Raw genomic sequence first — 24,003 nt, 5'->3', positions numbered from 1 at the left:
ACTTGGAAGCATTTTTTTAAAATTAATTTCTGGAACTAATGCAAATATTTTAACATTGTAAACTTCCCTCAGAAATGTAACTTTCATTAAGCCTACATCCTTTTACCTGAGCTGGCAGTAGCCACTCACTAACCCTTTCTCTCACCTTTGCAGTGTTGATTATGGGATGTTCCAGGCCCTGGTGTCCTTCAGTCACCTCCTGCTCATATTCTTCAATAGCCCGTGCCGTTCTCTCTTCACTCCACTGATTTAGTTGTTTTTTTTCTTTCCTACTTTGCTGTCTTTTCCTTTTCTGTAGCCTATTGCCCTGTTCTGTCCTGTATTGCTTTCTCTCTCTCTCTCTGTCCCTCTCCTCTCTGTATGGGTACCATCTTGTGTATATTGAAGTTACCAACCTAAAATTGTATATTCAGACAAATTATTATTACTTATAACTTTAAAATGTTATATTTTGTTCCCTCGATCAGAAGACCTGAACACAATCCTCTCTGAGTGCCAAAAACAGACATTTCCCAAAGTTTATGTCAAAGATGTGTTAAATATATCATAATGGCTTCTTAGATTTTTGTTCTTATGAAACTTTTCTTTTGGGATCTTCATTTTTAAAGTTCAATCTCATAGATATTGTGATGCCAATGCGGTAACATGGAGAGTTCTTTTGGTAGATACATTTCTAGTTTAAACATCATTTGTTCTTCAGATATTTAAAAGAGAGGAATAATCAGCTGTGTGCAAAGTGACCCACATTTGGATTTTGACCCTGAAAATGTGTTCAATGGACTGATTTACTGATGGAGCCGCATGGAGATCTCCATTTCTGAGCCATCCAGTGCCTTTACAATGAAGAAACCAAAAGAAAAGTTTGTTAAGAACCAGAACCTAAAGGGAAACTAAGATATCTTTGTAATGTTTTGTCTGAAGTTCCTTGATTTCACCACTAGATGGCATTATTTCTTCCCAGATTATGTTCTCTTGGATTGATTGTCATACTCTCACCTGTGTTAAGTCTTCACTGCATATTTGTTCTTGTTCAGTCCTGATGTCAACCAAAATGTTGCCTTTCCTAAGAACTTTTGGATTTGAGATGGTGCCTTCTGTTTTGCTCTGGTAAAGTATGTTTTTGTAACCTTTTTTGGGATTTCTGGTTTTGCCTCTCTGGACTACTGGACTAATGTTTAAGAAGATTTTCTATCTGGATTAACCTTTTTTTGTATTGCCTCTCAAGGAGAGTTGATTGAGTTTTCCTGTAGCACATTCACTTAAAGTGCTAACTACGACTTCTTGTTGTTTTTGTTTTTTTGCCTTTGGAAGTAAAGAGCCAAATAAACTCAGACTTTTAACACGACTTTATTAGAACATTTAACCTTTTCCAGAAACCAGATTCCTTATCTGATCATATAATCCTAAAATTCACCTATAATAAATACAATATACAATATGCACATATAACATTTATATTTCAAGGGGGTTAGGTCATAGATTTATATATACAGTAATGTAAAGTTAAGTCAGCGGCGTTCATATACACGCTGAAAAGCGATATGCGTGTTAATAGCACGCCAAAAATGGAAATAGGAATTGGGATGTCATACATACGCCATTTCATGAGATCAGAATAGAATTACAATTTTCCAAAACATATGAAGACAGAGCTCTTCTTCAAACAGCTAATGTAAATTATGACCATGTATATGGCTCTTTCTGATATATTACTATAATATCTGGCTCTTTGTCTGCACTGTTTTGCACTTCAGTCTCTGTACTGGCGCACTGGCTGCGATCATTAACCGCTGGCTGGTGTTTTCTGTGGTACGGTGGTCTGGGTTTCTGATGTCATAAGTCCTGAAATACCGTGATGTGTTGCAGTGAATCAGCCCATGTTAAAGCAACTTCCTCAGCTTCTAAAATTAGTTCTTTTAAAATAAAGCAATGTTCTGATGAACTACATCATGAAACTAAACATAACTCTAGAACTGAGCGAGAGAAAACTCAGATGACTCTTGTTCAGTCTTTCTTATGGAACATTTAAGATACTTTGTTTAAAAGCATTATAATGTTGGCTTGACAAAGACAAAAGTTCAAGACTGTGAACTTAACGCTTTTGCAAAAGCGTAAATATCCAACGCACATGGCACCCTTTAACATCTAATGAGACGCTTCGGTTAATGGTTAAGTTTAGGTATGGTGTAGGGTAAGGGTTAGACCACTAGGAGGCGCCTTCTGCCCAAATATATCTGCGTCTCATTTCACGTTAAAGGGTGCCATGTGCGTTGGATATTTACGCTTTTGCAAAAGCGTCCTATATGGCGCTTTGGGATGTGAACGGGCTCATCCACCCGTCTGTCTGAGTTTTGAAACATTATGAACATGATTTTTCATCTAAACGTAATGCAGGTCAGCACTTCATGTCATTGAGTAGCAGCTGTAGATTCAGGACTAAACACTTTAGGCTGATGACATGAAGAGATGACCACAGGAACTGATGCGGTTTAAAAGAAGAACTGAGATAATAATGAACCATGGAAGACGGACAGAGACAGAAAATGGCTGATCAGAGTTTGCTGGGGCTGATTTTTCTCTGCTCATTTCTCAAAGGTAAATGAATCTGCATGTGTCATACATGATAATTCATATGTGGTTATGATCATTGCTTGTACTTTAGTCTGTCAGATTTGATCTTCACTCAAAAAAAAAAAAGATTTTTGCTGCTTGTCGAAATTGCTTAATTAAAACGAGCTTAAGCAACACAAATGCTATACATTTTGTCCAAACTTAATTGGATTGTGTTCAATCTGCTTAAATATGTAAAATTTAAGTTTACTTAATCTGTTTGTGTTGGATTACATGAATGATTTGTGTTGCGATAACTGAAACCGCTGTGCTCGTTCGCAGCTTGCTTTGCATATGGCTGAATTAAGAGAGAATAAATGTCTAAATTAAGTGTTATTTAATGTGTTTTTCAGAAAATGAGTTTCTAGTGCGTAATTGTGTTTAATGTTCAATTACATTGCAATTATTAGTACCATTTAAATTACAGAGGGTTACCATTGTGGAGAAGAGTGGAGCATTTGGTCAGCCCGAAGCAGCAAACCTTTGGTTGATGAAGCATGTAAATCTTATGATTTAAGATGCTAACAAATGCTATTGCTAGTTCATATTTATCCTAGAAATATATTGTGACATTAAAATAAATTTTATTGAATTGGATGAATGAATATTATAAATTTGAATGCCTGAATCATATCTGGGAGTCTTTTTAAATTCACTGACGATATTAAATTAAGCTGTGCCGACCCATAGTAAATAAGTTGAATCAACTTAGTACATTAAGATGACTCAATGCAATAATAATTTTATTATTATTATTATTAATTGGAATAACAGAATTGCATAATGCTGAAATAAAGCAAGTTAATTATGTAGAAAACTTTTCCATGATTTTTTTATGTTCATTCAAAGAGTTATTTTTCTGAGTGTTTGCAGACATTCATGTTGTCATTTTCATGTCCTGATTGTCTCTCTCACAATCAAACATCTGATGGAAAAGTATTTTATGTAAAGAAGATAATTTAATTTGGATTGGTGAATAAGATCACTTTTCTTTGATATTTATGTGGTCCGCACTAGGTTAGATGTAGGTTTTTGTCATCTTTGTAACTATGTAATTGTAAGCTGTGTTTAAGAGTATCTGATGCCAGACTGATCTCATGAAGTAGTGTGTGTATGACACGCCAATTTGTATTTCCATTTTTTGCGTGCTATCAAGACGTATAATCGCTTTTCAGCGTGTATATGAACGCCGTTGACTTAACGTTATTACTGTATATATAAATATTTATACCATGGTCTGGGTGAATACTCGATTCTGATTGGCTGCAGGGTGTCCGTTTAAAAGTGATAGAGGACACCTAGTAAAGTATTTCTGGTGAAACTGCCTGTTTACCATTCGAAATTAATAAATAAATGCACTGCCTACAACGGCTGTGAGTAACCATAGCAACAGGCAGTCACATGCTCTATCATCTAACGTTAGATATCCTAATACAACAATGAGCGACTTCGTGCTATTTCTTTTAACATTTATGGAGACTATGGCAACTTTGACGACTGGTATGCTGCTGAAGAAAGAAAAAATGTAAATAAAACGCAGAAAATTACACCGCTGCTGCTCTGCTCCATTGAAATCTATTGGTAACGACGTAACTTGCGACCATAGTTGGATAACGATGCTTTCGGGAAACGCACCCCTGAATGAGACCCTGCGGGAGTTTTACGCAGCTGTCCAGACAACCAAGGCAGGAGAAGGCTGAACGTTACAGCGTTTCAAGCCTAAGGAGCCTGAGGCAAATGACCCTCTCTTTGATCTGATTAATTTATTACCCTCTATAACGTTAAGCGCAAATCGCTGGAGATCAGAGCTAATTGTTTTTAGGGCCCAAGCCCTGAAAGGGCGAAGGCCCTATTGTTTTCCTAAGGATTATTATTAGGGCCCAAGCCCTGAAAGGGCGAAGGCCCTATTGTTTTCCTTAGGATTATTAGGATTATTATTATTAGGGCCCAAGCCCTGAAAGGGCGAAGGCCCTATTGTTTTCCTTAGGATTATTCTTTTCTATTATTAGGGCCCAAGCCCTGAAAGGGCGAAGGCCCTATTGTTTTCCTTGGGATTATTAGGGCCCAAGCCCTGAAAGGGCGAAGGCCCTATTGTTTTCCTTAGGATTATTATTATTATTAGGGCCCAAGCCCTGAAAGGGCGAAGGCCCTATTGTTTTCCTTGGGATTATTTTTCTTTACTATTATTATTATTATTATAATAATTATTATTTTACTACCTTTTGGGCACTTTTGGGGCCCTTAACGTGCTCGAAAACTCTTGAAACTTTGCACACGGGTCAGAACCCGCGGCCATCAGAGCCGGGCTGAAGATGGTACCCGGGCGTGGCAGGGCAGCTCGTCAGCGCCCCCTGGAACGGGGTCCGAACACTTGGTCCATAACTCAAACACGCTTGTATGTAATAATATGAAACTCGGTACACACGTTGATCTCATCGTTTCATCTATACCTCGCGCTCTTACTTTTTACCCCAGCCCAACAGGAATTTGGCTATTGAGGTTTGTTTGTAAAACGCTCGCAATGGAATGTCAAATACTCCTCCTAGAGCTTTGATCTACATTCGACGAAACTCGGTCAGCATGAAGTCAAGACATTGAGGATGAAAGTTTGCGAGGGGATTTTTGATATCTCGAACGGTTTGTCCGTGGCGAGGAAACGAAATCATGGCGAGAAACGTGAAACAGGAAGTGTGTTATAACTTCAGCATACATTAACTGATCTTGATGAAACTTCAGCAGTGTGTTCGCTGTAAGAGGACGATCACATGGATGTGACTATTGTGAGTCAAAGTTATAGCGCCACCAACTGGCAGCAGGAAGTGTGTCACTTTCAAAATGCTTAGATATCACCCTTTTATTTTTACCCGATTTGCTTCAAACTTCATATGTATAATGTAAACATACGGCAGATGTAGACCTGTGAATGGATTCTTGATATCTTTGAAACTGTTGCCGTGGCGACGCATCAAACTTTACCCTTCTTTTAGGATGCTTTTAGGATGCTTTTGAGACTCTTAGCATGCTTCAAATTGCATGAAACTCGACAGACACATCACATTTATTAGCCAGTAGACATGTGCAAAGTTGCAGAAACGGGCGTGGTGAGGGCTCAGTAGCGCCACCTTTTGACAAAAGTGGGGTGGTTAGTTTTAACTAGAGTTACAAAAATTGGTATGTATATTGTACTCCTCGAGCCGGACAACTTTCTAATTGACACTTATTAGCTAGGACCCACAGAAACTCAGATATTTTTGTTTGAATATGGCCACTCTGAGCCTTTGGCTGGCTGGCTGGCTGTCTGTGTGTGTGTGTGTGTGTGCAGGGGGAGGGGGCTTAACCATTTCACTGCTGTGTGTATGACCTGCATAAAGAAAATACATTTCTCAAGCCTGGTATTTTTTAAATAAGTTTTTATTTTTATTTTTTATAAGTAAAGGCATATAACTAGTTTAATTGTAGTGAATTGACAATAGTTTTATATAATTAGTTTATTAATCAGATTAACTTGGTCAATAAACTTGGTCTGAAAATTTGGTCCATAAATCAAACACACTTGCATGTAATAATATGAAACTTGGTACACATATAGATCTCATCGTTTCATATATACTTCACACTCTTACTTTTTACCCCAGCCCAACAGGAAGTTGGCTATTTAGGGTTGTGTTTAAAACACATGCAATGGAATTTAAATTATTGCTCCTAGAGCACTGAACCAAATTCGACGAAACTCGATCAGCGTGAAGTCAAGACATTAAGGATGAAAAAGTGCCACGGGATTTTTGATATCTCGAACGGTTTGGCCGTGGCGAGGAAACGAAATTATGGCGAGAAACATGGAACAGGAAGTGTGTTATAACTTCAGCATACATTAACTGATCTTGATGAAACTTCAGCAGTGTTTTCGCTGTAAGAGACCGATCACATGGATGTGACTATTGTGAGTCAAAGTTATAGCGCCACCAACTGGCAGCAGGAAGTGTGTCACTTTCAAAATGCCGTGGCAACGAAACAAACTTTAACATTATTTTTTGATGCTTTTGGGACTCTTAGCTTGCTTGAAATTGCTTGAAACTCAACAGATACATCACATTTATTAGCCAATAGACATGTGCAACTATGGCAAAAGATTAAAGTAATGTCAAAAAAGTAAACACTAAAAGCCTCATATCTTCTAAAAATGTAATTATACATCATTTGTTTCTAAATTAAATTATACAAATATTATAACTTCCCCAATTTTTCCTTTTTTTTCATTTAAGAATTGTGTTTACGTTCAAAAACAGCCAGAATTGTTGTAAAATTCATAAAAAAATAATAATCTGAGTCATACGTAGTGCTATACTGCCCTCTTGTGTTCAATATCAGGTAGGCCTATTGTGTATATTCCCACCGGTTAATCAACGTGTGACTCCGCTGGGACTTGGGAGCTTTTAAATCGCTTACTTAAAACCGAAAGTCAAAATACGGATGTCCGCACAAGACATTAATGGTGTGGAGTAGAGCGAGCATTTTAAATAAATTCCTATTAAGTAGGATTGAACTAAACAGAAAGAATGTTCACTCTGTTCTGCTGGTTCCTCGCTGGTGGATCATATGATTACTTTGTCATAATCTATGACAAAAATGCTATTATAAACCATATTAATAATAGATAATACACATTGCTCTTATTTTTGAAAAATACATTCATGAAAAACAAGATAACAAAAATCATTAAAAAAAAATATAGCCATGGCTGCTATAAAGCAACATATAATTGAAAGGCAATTAATAATCTGTCATTACGTCACTGCATTATGATATTACGGCTCTAATACGGTGCAGCACAAAGCACTTATGTGCATCCCGAGCGGAGAATGATGTGCTTGAAGCCACATGAAGTTACAGCGCATTGAGTCCGTATTGAAAAGTTCAAAGCACAAAGGAAATACATATTTATGAACAGTGTATTATACATTATCTATCTATGCAATAGTTTATTGAGCCTTTTCTTTTAAAGGTTTTAAATTTCAGTTACTGTGTGCGTGAAGAACAATTATAGTGCTCTGACTCTAGTGTTGTGATCTAACCGACAGCGTCCGACACCCGGTAGAAAGTAACACGATTAAGTTACAGCAATAAAGTCCAGCAAGAAAAAGTTTCTTTATTCGAAAATATAGACCTTTAGACCTTTATCTTAAAGACCCAGTATAATAGGATTAACATTGAATCATCTTGAAGATCGTTTCATCATTGACTGTAACCGAATGCAACGTGCTGTTTAAATGCTGAATGGAGAATGACTGACAGGCGCAGAGAGGGAAAAGTTTACGTGTTCTTGAATTTAATGACTTAAATATTAATTTCTATATCACATAATAGCTTCAGAACACTTATAATACAGTACACAAAAACTTTATGGTACTTTAGAAAGTTTTTGTGCCTTTGTGCCTTACATAGAATAGTATATGCACAATATAGAATTTGAATCAGCCTCGTCAAAGATGGCAGTGTCAGAGCCGATACCGATCCTGAGTATCTAATCGGCGCACTTCTTTTCAACAGTCAAATTGAAATTGAAATTGCTTGAAACTCAACAGATACATCACATTTATTAGCCAGTAGACGTGCAAAGTTTCAGAAACGGGCATGGTGCAAGGACTAAATAGCGCCACCTTTTGACAAAAGTGGGGTTGTTAGTTTTATCTACAGTTACAAAAATCGGTATATACATTTTACTCCTCAAGCCGGACAACTTTCTATTACATAGTCATTAGCTCGGACCAAGAGGAAGTCCGATATTTTGGTTTGAATATGGTGAGCCTCTCTCTGAGCCTACGTCCCTGTATGGCAAGCCCTTTTAACATTTAAAAGCTAAGTTTGCCTGTCCGGAATTAACATTGTAGATATCAACAACGTCTTTCTGTCTAGTCGTAATTACATTTTGGATAGTTTGTATTATCATTTAAGATATCTGTAACATAATTTTGACTAGTCGAAATGACAGAGTATGGCAAGCCGTTTTAACATTTAATCATGAAAGGGCCAAAGCCTTCGGCACCGCCACCCGGGTGCCTTTAGGTAACTAAAGGAACCGGGGTTGCGGTGCCACCGGCTTGGGCCCGCCATCGCTGCTCGCAGCTATATTTATTATTATTATTATTATTTATACGACTATTCGGGCACTTTTGGGGCCCTTAACATGCTCAAAAACTCTTGAAACTTTGCACACGGGTCAGAACCCGCGGCCATCAGGGCCGGGCTGAAGATGGTACCCGGGCGTGGCAGGGGGGCTAGACAGCGCCCCCTGGAACGGGGTCCGAAAACTTGGTCCATAACTCAAACACGCTTGTATGTAATAATATGAAACTCGGTACACATGTTGATCTCATCGTTCATATATACCTCATACTATTACTTTTTACCCCAGCCCAACAGGAAGTCGGTTATTTAGGGTTGTTCATAAAACACTCGCAATGGAATTTGCAATACTCCTCCTAGAGAATTCGAACACACGGCACGAAACTCGGTCAGCATGAAGTCAAGGCATTGAGGATGAAAGTTTGCGAGGGGATTTTTGATATCTCGAATGGTTTGGCCGTGGCGAGGAAACGAAATCATGGCGAGAAACATGAAACAGGAAGTGTGTTATAACTTCAGCATACATTAACTGATCTTGATGAAACTTCAGCAGTGTGTTCGCTGTAAGAGGACGATCACATGGATGTGACTATTGTGAGTCAAAGTTATAGCGCCACCAACTGGCAGCAGGAAGTGTGTCACTTTCAAAATGCTTTGATATCACCCTTTTATTTTTACCCGATTTGCTTCAAACTTCATCTGTATAATGTAAACATACGGCAGATGTAGACCTGTGAATGGATTCTTGATATCTTTGAAACTGTGTCCGTGGCGACGCATCAAACTTTACTCTTCTTTTAGGATGCTTTTAGGATGCTTTTGAGACCCTTAGCATGCTTCAAAATGCATGAAACTCGACAGACACATCACATTTATTAGCCAGTAGACATGTGCAAAGTTTCAGAAACGGGCGTGGTGAGGGCTCAGTAGCGCCACCTTTTGACAAAAGTGGGGTTGTTAGTTTTAACTAGAGTTACAAAAATTGGTATGTATATTGTACTCCTCGAGCCGGACAACTTTCTAATTTACACTTATTAGCTAGGACCCACAGAAACTCAGATATTTTTGTTTGAATATGGTCACTCTGAGCCTACATGTCTCTTTGTCTTTGGCTGTCTGTGTGTGTGTGTGAGTGTGCAGGGGGAGGGGGCTTAACCATTTCACTGCTGTGTGTATGACCTGCATAAAGAAAATACATTTCTCAAGCCTGGTATTTTTTAAATAAGTTTTTATTTTTATTTTTTATAAGTAAAGGCATATAACTAGTTTAATTGTAGTGCATTGACAATAGTTTTATATAATTAGTTTATTAATCAGATTAACTTGGTCAATAAACTTGGTCTGAAAATTTGGTCCATAAATCAAACACACTTGCATGTAATAATATGAAACTTGGTACACATATAGATCTCATCGTTTCATATATAGCCTACTTCACACTCTTACTTTTTACCCCAGCCCAACAGGAAGACGGCTATTTAGGGTTGTGTTTAAAACACATGCAATGGAATTTCAAGTATTGCTCCTAGAGCACTGAACCAAATTCGACAAAACTCGATCAGCGTGAAGTCAAGACATTAAGGATGAAAAAGTGCCACGGGATTTTTGATATCTCGAACGGTTTGGCCGTGGCGAGGAAACGAAATTATGGCGAGAAACATGAAACAGGATGTGTGTTATAACTTCAGCATACATTAACTGATCTTGATGAAACTTCAGCAGTGTTTTCGCTGTAAGAGACCGATCACATGGATGTGACTATTGTGAGTCAAAGTTATAGCGCCACCAACTGGCAGCAGGAAGTGTGTCACTTTCAAAATGCTTTGAAACCACTCTCTTATTTTTAACCGATTTGCTTCAAACTTCATCTGTATAATGTAAATACACGGCAGATGTAGACCTGTGAAAGAATTTTTGATATCTTTGATACTGTTGCCGTGGCAACGAATCAAACTTTAACATTCTTTTTTGATGCTTTTGGGACTCTTAGCATGCTTGAAATTGCTTGAAACTCAACAGATACATCACATTTATTAGCCAGTAGACATGTGCAATTATGGCAAAAGATTAAAGTAATGTCAAAAAAGTAAACACTAAAAGCCTCATATCTTCTAAAAATGTAATTATACATCATTTGTTTCTAAATTAAATTATACAAATATTATAACTTCCCCAATTTTTCCTTTTTTTCATTTAAGAATTATGTTTACGTTCAAAAACAGCCAGAATTGTTGTAAAATTCATAAAAAAATAATAATCTGAGTCATACGTAGTGCTATACTGCCCTCTTGTGTTCAGTATCAGGTAATGTTAGGCCTATTGTGTATATTCCCACCGGTTAATCAACGTGTGACTCCGCTGGGACTTGGGAGCTTTTAAATCGCTTACTTAAAACCGAAAGTCAAAATACAGATGTCCGCACAAGACATTAATGGTGTGGAGTAGAGCGAGCATTTTAAATAAATTCCTATTAAGTAGGATTGAACTAAACAGAAAGAATGTTCACTCTGTTCTGCTGGTTCCTCGCTGGTGGATCATATGATTACTTTGTCATAATCTATGACAAAAATGCTATTATAAACCATATTAATAATAGATAATACACATTGGTCTTATTTTTGAAAAATACATTCATGAAAAACAAGATAACAAAAATCATAAAAACATATAGCCATGGCTGCTATAAATGTTTGAAATGCATAGGACAGATGTTTAATGACGCAGCAACATATAATTGAAAGGCAATTAATAATCTGTCATTACGTCACTGCATTATGATATTACGGCTCCAATACGGTGCAGCACAAAGCACTTATGTGCATCCCGAGCGGAGAATGATGTGCTTGAAGCCACATGAAGTTACAGCGCAGTGAGTCCATATTGAAAAGTTCAAAGCACAAAGGAAATACATATTTATGAACAGTGTATTATACATTATCTATCTATGCAATAGTTTATTGAGCCTTTTCTTTTAAAGGTTTTAAATTTCAGTTACTGTGTGCGTGAAGAACAATTATAGTGCTCTGACTCTAGTGTTGTGATCTAACCGACAGCGTCCGACACCCGGTAGAAAGTAACACGATTAAGTTACAGCAATAAAGTCCAGCAAGAAAAAGTTTCTTCATTCGAAAATATAGACCTTTAGACCTTTATCTTAAAGATCCAGTATAATAGGATTAACATTCAATCATCTTGAAGATCGTTTCATCATTGACTGTAACCGAATGTGACGTGCTGTTTGAATGCTGAATGGAGAATGACTGACAGGCGCAGAGAGGGAAAAGTTTGTGTTCTTGAATTTAATGACTTAAATATTAATTTCTATATCACATAATAGCTTCAGAACACTAATAATACAGTACACAAAAACTTTATGGTACTTTAGAAAGTTTTTGTGCCTTTGTGCCTAACATAGAATAGTATATATGCACAATATAGAATTTGAATCAGCCTCGTCAAAGATGGCAGTGTCAGAGCCGATACCGATCTTGAGAATCTAATCGGCGCACTTCTTTTCAACAGTCAAATTGAAATTGAAATTGAAATTGCTTGAAACTCAACAGATACATCACATTTATTAGCCAGTAGACATGTGCAAAGTTTCAGAAACGGGCATAGTGCAAGGACTAAATAGCGCCACCTTTTGACAAAAGTGGGGTTGTTAGTTTTATCTACAGTTACAAAAATCGCTATATACATTGTACTCCTCAAGCCGGACAACTTTCTAATACATAGTCATTAGCTCGGACCAAGAGGAAGTCAGATATTTTGGTTTGAATATGGTGAGCCTCTCTCTGAGCCTACGTCCCTGTATGGCAAGCCCTTTTAACATTTAAAAGCTAAGTTTGCCTGTCCGGAATTAACATTGTAGATATCATCAACGTCTTTCTGTCTATTCGTAATTACATTTTGGATAGTTTGTATTATCATTTAAGATATCTGTAACATAACTGTGACTAGTCGAAATGACAGAGTATGGCAAGCCGTTTTAACATTTAATCATGAAAGGGCCAAAGCCTTCGGCACCGCCACCTGGGTGCCTTTAGGTAACTAAAGGAACCGGGGTTGCGGTGCCACCGGCTTGGGCCCGCCATCGCTGCTCGCAGCTATATTTTTTTATTGTTGTTTGATTAATTGTTTTATGAGTAATAAAAAAAAAACTATGCCTACCTTACGTGTTTCATGAAAAAAAAAATGCATTTGTGAACCTGAAGGGATACGAACTAAGCGGACTATATATCTCCGGTTGCTAAATAAACAGTCAGGCAGGCAAGGCAAGTTATTATTTGTAAAAACTAGATTTAGCCTAATTAAAATATAAAGTAATGTTTTATTTGGCAAGTGACCATGGTATAAGCGGGTTAATGCCCTCCGAGGTGTCCATTGTCAGGTTTAATGGACTTCGGCGGAGGCAACCGTCCTCCGCTGCGCGTCGGCCGGTTTACGCCTCGCCGTCGTCCATTAAAACCTGACAATGGACACCTCGTCGGGCATTAACCCTTACATGACTTACCTCAACCCCGTCCCTAAACCTACCCGTCACTGGGGTTAATGGCATTTATGAGTCTTCCCCTACTATCCTAGGAAAGAAAGAGATCGCTCCCCAGATGTAGATCTACATTTTGCTTCGTTTCGCTCGTACATTTGACGGCGTGTACCGCGGGTCCGTTAATGGCGTAGACATACACGTGGATACACACGGATAGCTCAAAATGCGTAGAGATAACACGTCACTTGACTCGAAAGTGGCGTGTATGTTTACGCAAAAGTCATGATGTCATGTTGCTGATGCACAATCTGAACACACACATCTACTCTGTCTCAGGCACCAGTGGAAAGATCACATATCTCAATGTGTTCATCAGTGATGGTGAGAGCGTCAGTCTGTCCTGTGTCAATGCTTCAACCGACTGCACATCAACTACATGGATGTATACCAGAGAAAGGAGTTCAGGGACAGTTATATTATTTATAGAAGGGATGAAGAATAATGATACAGAGAGACATGAGAGACTGAGTCTGGGGTCTGACTGCTCTCTGAACATCTATAAAGCCACAACTGAAGATCATGGACTTTACACCTGCAGGAAACATCTGAATACACCGAGAGAAAGTGATGACGTTGTTAATCTGCATGTTCTTCATGGTCAGTGTTTCTGTTCATTATATGATAAAATACCATCTTTAAACTCATGTTTACTGGAATAAATGTGTGTTGTGTGATTTCTGTTTCAGTCTCTCCATCATCCACACAGACTGAGATTAGACCTGGACGCTCGTTCTCTCTCTCCTGTCAGTTGTATGTACTTGATGGGTCTAGTTGTGTTAATGTCTTATATTATGAGGGAATTAATCTGGTGTGGAAGAATGAGTCTGATGTGGATCTGCAGTCCGACTCCAGATATCAGATCTCATTCTCTCCTGAACACTGTAACAGTTCTCTGACTACAACACTCCTCGATGAAGACGACAACACACAGTGGAGATGTGAGATTACTAAAGGAGATAAAGTCCAGACCTCAGTCAGATATACTGTCACGTACTCGGGTAAGAAAACTAAATGTCAGTATTCAGCTCAACGCTGGACACATGAATATTCCTCTGTAAGTCTGTAAATATTAATAATGCTGTTCTGAAGAGATCAGTTCGTCACTTACTTTGACTATACTCATATTATTGTGATACTATATTATTACATCTCTGTGTCTGATGCAACTCTTCTCTCCTCTTAATCCATTCATCAGACAACAAGACTTTGTCTGGATTCTCCCTCAGAGGTATGAGACGTCTTTAACACATGGCAGTGCATTATACTGAGAACGACACCATTTGTTAGTCAGTGTTGGTTCATTTATCATCATTAGAGTTCGTTTATTGTCTTCTCGATCTGAATGTGTCTGTCTCTTTGCTGTAGTGATTCTACTTATCATTGAGATGGCAGTATTTACTCCTCCTACTGTTATTCTCCTATGGATCGTCTGTGAAAGGAGAGCTGGTGAGGTTTGAGACTCTTCAACATCTGCTGATTCACAATAATTGATGACTATGATCAGAAAGTCACATATACACCATCTGAAATATATTCAAGAGTTAATCAGTCTTCTTATCACATGATACTATATGAGAGGTTTGATATCATGGTGTGCTTTAATTCACAGATAATAGAAGAAGAGGTCAGGACATCCAGAGGAATAATATTGAATTAACCACGCTCTCGACAACTGGAAAAAAATGAATTTTATAAATAGGAATTTTACAGGCTAAATTGCTAAATTTACTTCACTATATTACTATTAAATCCTAATCTAGTCATGACAAACTATATATTGTTGGAAAAGTCTAAGACTCCTAAATAGATATTTTAGTGCTGTTTTTTAAAGCTGTTAAAGTTTCAATTATTAAAAGTGTGTGCGTCGACTTTTTGTGACAAAAGTCAGAAACTCCTGTAATGTCGTCGATTTTTTTTTTGTCATAAATTCATATATTACTGTTCATTCATAATTTGTAAGAAAAAACAGCACTAAAACAGTTTTTATTCCTAAAAGTTCATAAAAAAACATAATTAGTATTTGTCAATAAAAAGATAAAATTATATTTTAAAAAGTAAGGTAAGAAGTCCTCTAAAAAGTATAATTTATTATGTATATAAATATATTTTTTATTATTATATCACATATTTTAGTAGTTATCATGAATTAGGTATCATTTGAAAGCTTACGAACTCAGAATTCATCCTGTGAAAACCGTTTTAAAATTGGACATTGCGTTACCATAGAAACGGTAGTTTTTTATTAGGCCCCTCCCCTTTTGGGTATCATCTTTCATAATTTATTATAACCATCTTGACAAAAACACATATTGTCAGAAAGGTCTGAGTCTCAAGGTTCCATATTTAGTAACAGAAGTGATATTTGAATAGAAATGTATTAATTTGTTAAGGCAGAATGCATACAATTGAATTCAATGGAATTCAATGGCACCCGGTGGCTATCTTTGGTACTACGCCTAAACAAAATCTCATCTTTTTGTGATATCAACTTTAAATTTGAAACACAACTTTGTTAGATATATAGCTTTCATTTTATAGTAATTTTATAAAAAAAAATATTTTGTAAGATATTTATTTTATATTAAAAAATATTAATAAAGTATATTTGATTTACTGTAAATTATAACTTCCATAACTTTTTCATACTTTAATTTTTTGAAGTGCTTTCACTTCAGTAATAATCTGCTGATTGTTTTCTTTAAAACAAGACCACCAAAGACTTAGGTCTATATTCCAAAGCATTCTTCAATTACAACCATTTAAGTTTGTATAGTGCATTTTAATGTCATTTATCAAAAAGGGGGTGACAGGTAAAGGGTTCAAATGAATACATTCAAAGTTATATAAAATGATTTATAAAGAGAGAGAGAGAGAGAGAGAGAGAGAGAGAGAGAAAGAAATACTGTAACTACGTGTAACATGTATAAACTGTAACACTGTAATATTCTGCTACCCTGAATTCATAATCTATTGCGCATGACATACTTCAATTAAAGCTATAGGCCTGTTTGTAGTTCATAGACAAGAATGTAAATAAATATTTTTTATATTTGTGTCTGTCTTTTAATGACTTTTTGATTTTGTCTGTTATTATTCAACTAATTGTCAAAAATTTATCTCCAACTTTTAAAATAAATAAATATCAGATTTATTTATTCTAAAATCCAAGACTGTTTGGATAAGTAACATCTATTCCTCATTAACATGAAGTTATGGTTAAAGAGATGTTCACACAAAAAGGAAAATTCTGTTATTAATTACTCGGCCTTATGTCGTTCCAAACTCGTAAGTTCTTTCGTTCATCTTTGGAACACAAATGAAGATATTTTTGATGAAATCTGAGAGATTTCTGTCCCTCCACACATCTATGCAACTGATACTTTGATGCTTCTAAAAGTTCATAAAGAGATCGTAAAACTAATCCATATGAATTGAGCAGTTTACTCAAAAGTTTTTTGAAGAGACGCAATCGCTTTATACGATGAACAGATTTAATTTAGTCATGTATTACATATATTGAACAAGTTCTACAGAGCCAGGACAGGGTTTGTGTGCTGCTAGTTGCCCCATTATGGCCGGCCCGAGTACGGTTCTCGGACCTGATGTCTCTCTAGGATGACCTCATGTCAAGTCAGCCTTATTTATATACAGCGCTTTACACAATACAGGTTTCAAAGCAGCTTTATAGTGATATCAGGAAAATAATGCATTTCGGCTGTTGTTCAGCTGAAGTCGGTTCAGTGTTGATTCAGATCCGTTGTAAAGACCTTCAATTATTAAATTAGCTAATTGAATCTATAAAGCAGTTATATTGTTCTTTTCAGCAAGTTCTGCAAAACAATTATGTTATTGTCCAGCTCAGTTCAATTCTGATACAACAGCACTAGGACAATCATCAATAATGTTGTTGAATATTAAGTGTTCCCAAGTAAGCAAGCCAGAGGCAACATTACAAAATTCAGATCAGGATTGGTTTGGATTTTTTTTTTTTTTTTTGAATTAGGAAGTTATTGGTCATCCAATTTTTATATCAGCTATGCATTCTGTTAATTTTATGAATTGGTACACTGTAAAAAAATATTTATGGTTTAACTTAAAAAAGTAAGTAGCCTGGTTGCCTTAAAATTTTAAGTTCATTGAACTGGAAAAGTGAGTTGATACAATGAAGGAGATTAATTTAACCATCAGAAACTCAAAATTATATGTTATCTGAACTAAATAAATTATTTAAGTTGATTTGACAAAAGAAAAAATGTTGTGATTACTACATTAAAAAAGTAAGCCTTAAAATTGATTTGCCTTAAAAGAAAATATGTTGTGATAACAAATCTTGAAAATATTTTTTACAGTGTAAGTTTTGTCAGGGCGTAAAGAAATATACGGCTGGGTATCATCAGCATAACAGTGAAAGCTAATTCCATGTTTCCTGATGATATCTCCTAATGGCAGCATGTACAGAGTAAACAGCAGCGGTCCTAGTACTGAGCCTTGTGGTACGCCATACTGAACTTGTGATCGATAAGACATCTCTTCATTTACTGCTACAAACTGATAACAGATCAGTATGACTTAAATCAAGCTAGTGCAATTCCACTAATGCCAACATAATTTTCGAGTCAATTTAAAAGAATGTTGTGGTCAATGGTCTCAAATGCAGCACTAAGATCGAGTAACACTAATAAAACCACGATCGGATGATAAGAGCAAATAATTTGTAACTAATGAGAGTAGTCTCAGTACTATGATACAGTCATGAGCAGATCTAACAGTTTTTTAGGTCTTTCTGTATGCAACAACACCATTATTTAAGCGCTAGAAAAGAGTCAATGGTTTAATTTGCAACATCAAGTTCTTCTAAGATTAGCTGGGAAGGCGAGGAGTAGAAATTAATAAGGAAGATTATTTATAAAGCAATCTTTAGTGGTAAAAGTGATAGTTCTACCATATTTGTAAAGGTTTGTTTTACAGCCTTGGCTAAATGAAGTAAACAAGAGACTAGAAAATGATCTGAGATGTCATCACTCTGCTGCAGAATTTCAATGCAATCATCATCGATTCCATCAATTTTGCGTAAACGTACACGCCACTTTCAAGTCAAGTGGCGTGTTATCTATACGCATTTTCATCTATCCGCGTGTACCTGCGTGTATGTCTACGCCATTAACGTCCGAGTGATACCGCGTGATTCCACGTGTATGTACACGCCTTTAAATGTCCGAGCGAAACGAAGCAAAATGTACATCTACGTCTGGGGAACAACGTAAAGGAAGGAGACGCCATTGGACGCTAAAAGCTACAGTTCTTTGTTCATGGCTCATACAACTGGTGATTCGAAGAGAAGACTGTGGATGGTACAAAGACCTGAAATCGAATATCACGGATCACATTTGAGTTTGTTCAGCAACTTAAGCCTACTAACTGGAGAAAGCCCCTTAAACCACGCTGTAGATTGGCTATTGTTTTGTGGTGGTATGCTACCCCTGGTGAGTACCGTACAATCAGTTGTCTTTTTGTACACTGGTTCGCAATGGTTCTTCTTTGGTCACTGCTACATTTAAGAGAAAGCTTTTGAAACATTTCATCTCCTTGCCCAAAGGAGAAGATCTTCAAATGACTTTAACTGGGTTCGCTAAATGGGTTATCCTTTGTGTGCTGGTTAGGGTTGGGTATCGTTTGAATTTGAACGATTCTGATTCCGATTCCGATTCCTTGTTTCGATTCCGGTTCCTAACGATTCTCGATTCCGATTCTTTTAAGAGGCAGGGTCAAAAAAGTTTAGCTAACCTTGCTAACCAACGGCCTTTCTGAAGGAAATACTCCTTCTGTAAAAATACTCCTTTTGTCACAAATTTTGCATTTTGCCGAGATTTCGTTATTTTAAAAAAAGTGAAGCCACACTTTGGACCGCCGACGTAAGCTACTCATGTTCGACTCGCGCGGTTATGCCAACACTTCCGGTAGACGCTTCTTCGTTGGTGTTGTTCAGCGGTTTCTTCTTCCGCTCGGCGGACTGTGAATATCGAAACTAGGAATCGAAATTTTTACTTTTGAACGATTCCGGGAAAAACTAAAAGTTAGTCTCGGTTCCAATCGATACTCGATTCTCGATACCCAACCCTAATGCTGGTGCCATAGACGGTAGCTAAATCCCTATCATTGCTCCACAAGAAGATGCTGCAACGATGCCAACACTGAATCTTATGTCTGATGTTGTTGCTGTTTGTTGTGTTTTGCACAATATTTGTGAGATGAACGAAGAAGTTTATTTGCCTGACTGGAACATCACAGATGTGTTTCGCAAGAGTCTAATCAAGACATGTTGGGGCATATAAAAATGTGTGGGTGGCAGAGCTGGCATGTGGCGTAGCATTTCACCCAAAAAACGGTTTTGGGTCTCCTGTAGCTCGCGCAGCATCGACATCTGCCTTCAACATCCTAGCAGGAGGTGTTTGAGGCAATTCTGAGAAGACAAACGCAAAGTTGGATTATTAACCAGGATTACACACGTGATGCATGGCAGAAAAAACACAAACCATGGGGACATTTTAAAACCCTTAAACTTGGCCTGATGTGTGAACACAGTGATATTAGAGGACCAAATTTACAAACCTGATTCTAAAAAAGTTGGGACACTGTATAAATTGTGAGTAAAAGAGGAATGGAATAATTTACAAATCTCATAAACTTATTTTTTATTCACAATAGAATATAGATAACATATCAAATGTTGAAAGTGAGACATTTTGAAATGTCATGCCAAATATTCTGTCATTTTGGATTTCATGAGAGCTACACATTCCAAAAAAGTTGGGACAGGAAGCAAGAGTTAAATGTACATATAAGGAACAGCTGGAGGACCAATTTGCAACTTATTAGGTCAATTGGCAACATGATTGGGTATAAAAAGAGCCTCTCAGAGTGGCAGTGTCTCTCAGAAGTCGGGATGGGCAGAGGATCACCAATTCCCCCAATAATGCATCGAAAAATAGTGGAGCAATATCAGAAAAGAGTTCTCAGAGAAAAATTGCAAAGAGTTTGAAGTTATCATCATCAACAGTGCAATAATAATAACAGTACTACAATAATGGCCGAACGCGGGGAGTTGAAGCGACCGTGAACTCATCGACCCGGAAAGCGGGCGGGGTGTGACGCATCTCCTTTTTATTTAAAGGGGCCGCTTTGAAACGGGTCGCTCACAGACGCACATCAGAAAAGGGGCCTGTGGAGCTATAATAATGAGGAATTCAGACCCAAGCATTGCAGTTATGCTTTATATAGACCACAACGGTATGATTTATATGTAAAAATGAATGATTTAAAAGCATGATATGTACCCTTTAAGCGTTGTAGAATGTCCCCAACGATATAGCTAATGGTTAAGTAGCTCACCAATCAACGGGGGGGAAGGAAGAAGCAGAAGAAGAGGTAACTGCGGAGAAACTAGATGTCTGCTGATAACTCCTCTTCATCATTTCTACATGAAGACGAGTCCATTCTCCCCAGTATTACCCCACTGGGTTTGCCGAGTGGCTCGTTCCCCATATGCTGTAGCACAAGTTGTACAAGGCCAATCTAATCTTTCACTTCTACTCTTTCCATTGTGGTCAAATTTTGGTGGATTTTTTTAAGCAGTGTCTTAAGTTTACTAATGATCTGCGTTTTCAATCTTGAGAAACCACGCTTGAGCATTTTTCGCTCGAGCACCGTTCCACAAAGCTGGCGAGCGCTCTCAGCTTCAGCACGGATAGGAAGGAGCTCCTGGTTTCTGCTTCATTCCAGTTTGCAGAAATGTTTCAGTTCTTTCTTGGTTAATGACAAACACAAACATTTTTCTCAGAACAAAAGAGAGATTTAATAACTACATTATTGTGATGGCACGTGCGTCATCACAACGACACCCCTTACGGCATTAGTCCTGACTTTTGTTCAAGGACTGATCCCGGCAATGTTATAGGTCCCTCGATCACAGCATCAATCCCGGGACATGGTGCATTTTGTGCATTCAAACGTTTGATGCAAATTCGTGTCTGCCGCCCGAGTTGAAAAATGTTAACTTTGGTGTAAATTCACACCGCGTTAACCAATCAGGAGCCTGCTTGCTGCTGTCATGTGGTGAAGTTACATGATAAACAGGGACAGGCCCGCTTTTCAGTTTATAATATTATTTTATGTTTGGCCTCAATAACTTGCTCAATCAACATCTTGTAAAAAAGATGGCCACCAACGGGTTTTGGATTTCACCTCTAGAGACGGTAGGCGCGAATTTGACGCGCTATTTGCGTCTGGTGTGAACACAGCATTAGACATTCAATCCCTATCGGTGAGGTCGACCTGTACTCTCAGTTGTATAAAGACACTGCGGCCACACTACATGATGGAGAAAGAGATGGAGAGGAACAGAGATGGACGAAAATCATGCCGGAGGACACAAACTGTGGCCATTTTCATCCTGAAGCCTGAGCCCCACAGGGAGAGTGAGCTGGCAACAACATCCAGTGAGGAGGGAATATTATTGGAGTACGACAGAACGTAATGGAGCCCCGCCCATTTTCCCGCTGGTGAGGCTGAGCTGTGCCAGGTCCATATAAATGGTTTGATAAATGGTATAATTCCCCAAAGTCTCCCCTCACCGATGGTTCCACCAAAAACCAAGACTTCTTCGTCACAGATGATTTTGTCCAATTCTTCTTCGTCGCCGATGGTCCTACCAAGCCTTCTTCACTCCTCTTCTCAGCCTCCTCTACCAAGATCTTCCGTTACCCGGCCCTGCCTCCGCTGGCTCCCATCAGCCCATTTGGCTCCCCACTGCTGCTTAAATCTGCCTCCAGCTCCACTCTGCACCATCTGGGAACTGTATTCCTTCTGGCTCCACCTTGGCTCCTCGCTTCCTCTGCACCACCTGGGGACTGTCGTCCTTCTGGCTCCACCTTGGCTCCTCGCCCCCGCTACACCTTCTGGGGACTGTCGTCCTCCTGGCGCCACCTTGGCTCCTCGCCCCTGCTACACCTTCTGGGGACTGTCGTCCTCCTGGCGCCACCTTGGCTCCTCGCCCCTGCTACACCTTCTGGGCACTGTCGTCCTTCTGGCTCCACCTTGGCTCCTGACCCCCGCTACACCTTCTGGGGACTGTCGTCCTTACGGCTCCATCAGGCTCCCTCGTCCCTCTGGCTCCACCTTGGCTCTACGCCCCCTCTGCACCACCTGGGGACTGTCGTCCTTCTGGCTCCACCTTGGCTCCTCGCCCCCGCTACACCTTCTGGGGACTGTCGTCCTTACGGCTCCATCAGGCTCCCTCGTCCTTCTGGCTCCTCGCCCCTGCTACACCTTCTGGGGACTGTCGTCCTTACGGCTCCATCAGGCTCCCTCGTCCCTCTGGCTCCACCTTGGCTCCTCGCCCCCTCTGCACCACCTGGGGACTGTCGTCCTTACGGCTCCATCAGGCTCCCTCGTCCTTCTGGCTCCTCGCCCCTGCTACACCTTCTGGGGACTGTCGTCCTTCTGGCTCCACCTTGGCTCCTCGCCCCCTCTACACCTTCTCGGGACTGTCGTCCTTACGGCTCCATCAGGCTCCCTCGTCCCTCTGGCTCCACCTTGGCTCCTCGCCCCCTCTGCACCACCTGGGGACTGTCGTCCTTAAGGCTCCATCAGGCTCCCTCGTCCTTCTGGCTCCTCGCCCCTGCTACACCTTCTGGGGACTGTCGTCCTTCTGGCTCCACCTTGGCTCCTCGCCCCCTCTACACCTTCTCGGGACTGTCGTCCTTACGGCTCCATCAGGCTCCCTCGTCCCTCTGGCTCCACCTTGGCTCCTCGCCCCCTCTGCACCACCTGGGGACTGTCGTCCTTACGGCTCCATCAGGCTCCCTCGTCCTTCTGGCTCCTCGCCCCTGCTACACCTTCTGGGGACTGTCGTCCTTCTGGCTCCACCTTGGCTCCTCGCCCCCTCTACACCTTCTCGGGACTGTCGTCCTTACGGCTCCATCAGGCTCCCTCATCCCTCTGGCTCCACCTTGGCTCCTCGCCCCCTCTGCACCACCTGGGGACTGTCATCCACACCGTATCCTGACAACTTGTGATTTGCTACCAATTATGGTTTGATTGATACTTTTTCATTCAATCATTAAATTGAGAGTAAAGCCCTCATTAATTTGTATATAGACCTCATACTACAAGGGGAGTGTTACAGTGTCACCTGCATAAAAAGAATAAAGGCTTTTGAAACCTGCCTTTCCAGAAAGTCTATTGCTCATTAAAGGGGTTTACGTCTCATTATCTGTCCCAGAGACTGGTTTATCTTGGTAGATTTGAAAGATGGATATTTCCACATAGGCATCTAGCCAGCACACAGGAAATACAACAGGCTTGCAATTTTTTTGACTGTCCTTTTTAGCTTTCATTAGCCACACGAGTGTTCAGGAAAAGTGTTGGAGCAGTTGAACAGAGAATTGCGGGTCTCAAAGGATCAGCTTATTTGCATTGCTCCTCTGTACTCAGTCACAGAAGCAAAGGAAGATGGATACAAAAGTTATAATAAATGAATAACGAAAATAAACAAGACAAAAAGCTGCGGGTGTCCACACAGGAGATAATAGACTTAGTCTCAGACTGAACTCAGACCTGTATCAAGTGTATCAGTTTAATTCGTGGCTATCTATCCTTTTATCAGAGAAGGAGGAGGGTCCCATTCAGACTATGGTTTGAGAGTTTAAACACTGGACAGCAGT

At 39.2% G+C, this 24,003-nt stretch overlaps 1 protein-coding gene across 1 annotated transcript; it reads left to right on the top strand.

The window, feature by feature from the left end:
* Nucleotides 1-2,498: 2,498 nt before the first annotated feature.
* LOC120464343 (uncharacterized) lies at nucleotides 2,499-15,086 on the top strand. The gene is made up of 6 exons (XM_089135194.1): nucleotides 2,499-2,595; nucleotides 13,559-13,879; nucleotides 13,969-14,280; nucleotides 14,478-14,510; nucleotides 14,648-14,728; nucleotides 14,892-15,086. The coding sequence occupies exons 1-6, from the start codon at nucleotides 2,520-2,522 to the stop codon at nucleotides 14,966-14,968; spliced, it is 900 nt and encodes a 299-aa protein (XP_088991320.1). The 5' UTR covers nucleotides 2,499-2,519; the 3' UTR covers nucleotides 14,969-15,086.
* The last annotated feature ends 8,917 nt before the right edge of the window (nucleotides 15,087-24,003 follow it).

This window comes from Pimephales promelas, chromosome 9, assembly GCF_988280905.1.
Source record: "Pimephales promelas chromosome 9, fPimPro1.hap1.1, whole genome shotgun sequence".
Taxonomy (NCBI): Eukaryota; Metazoa; Chordata; class Actinopteri; order Cypriniformes; family Leuciscidae; genus Pimephales; species Pimephales promelas.
This window is presented reverse-complemented; position numbering and strand designations above follow the sequence as displayed.

Excerpts from the sequence above, each read along its gene's own strand:
- LOC120464343 (XM_089135194.1), top strand. The coding sequence starts at position 2,520 with ATGGAAGACGGACAGAGACAGAAAATGGCTGATCAGAGTTTGCTGGGG. Across the intron at positions 13,880-13,968 it reads TAATCTGCATGTTCTTCATG|TCTCTCCATCATCCACACAG; the intron begins GTCAGTGTTTCT and ends TTTCTGTTTCAG. Across the intron at positions 14,511-14,647 it reads GTCTGGATTCTCCCTCAGAG|TGATTCTACTTATCATTGAG; the intron begins GTATGAGACGTC and ends TCTTTGCTGTAG.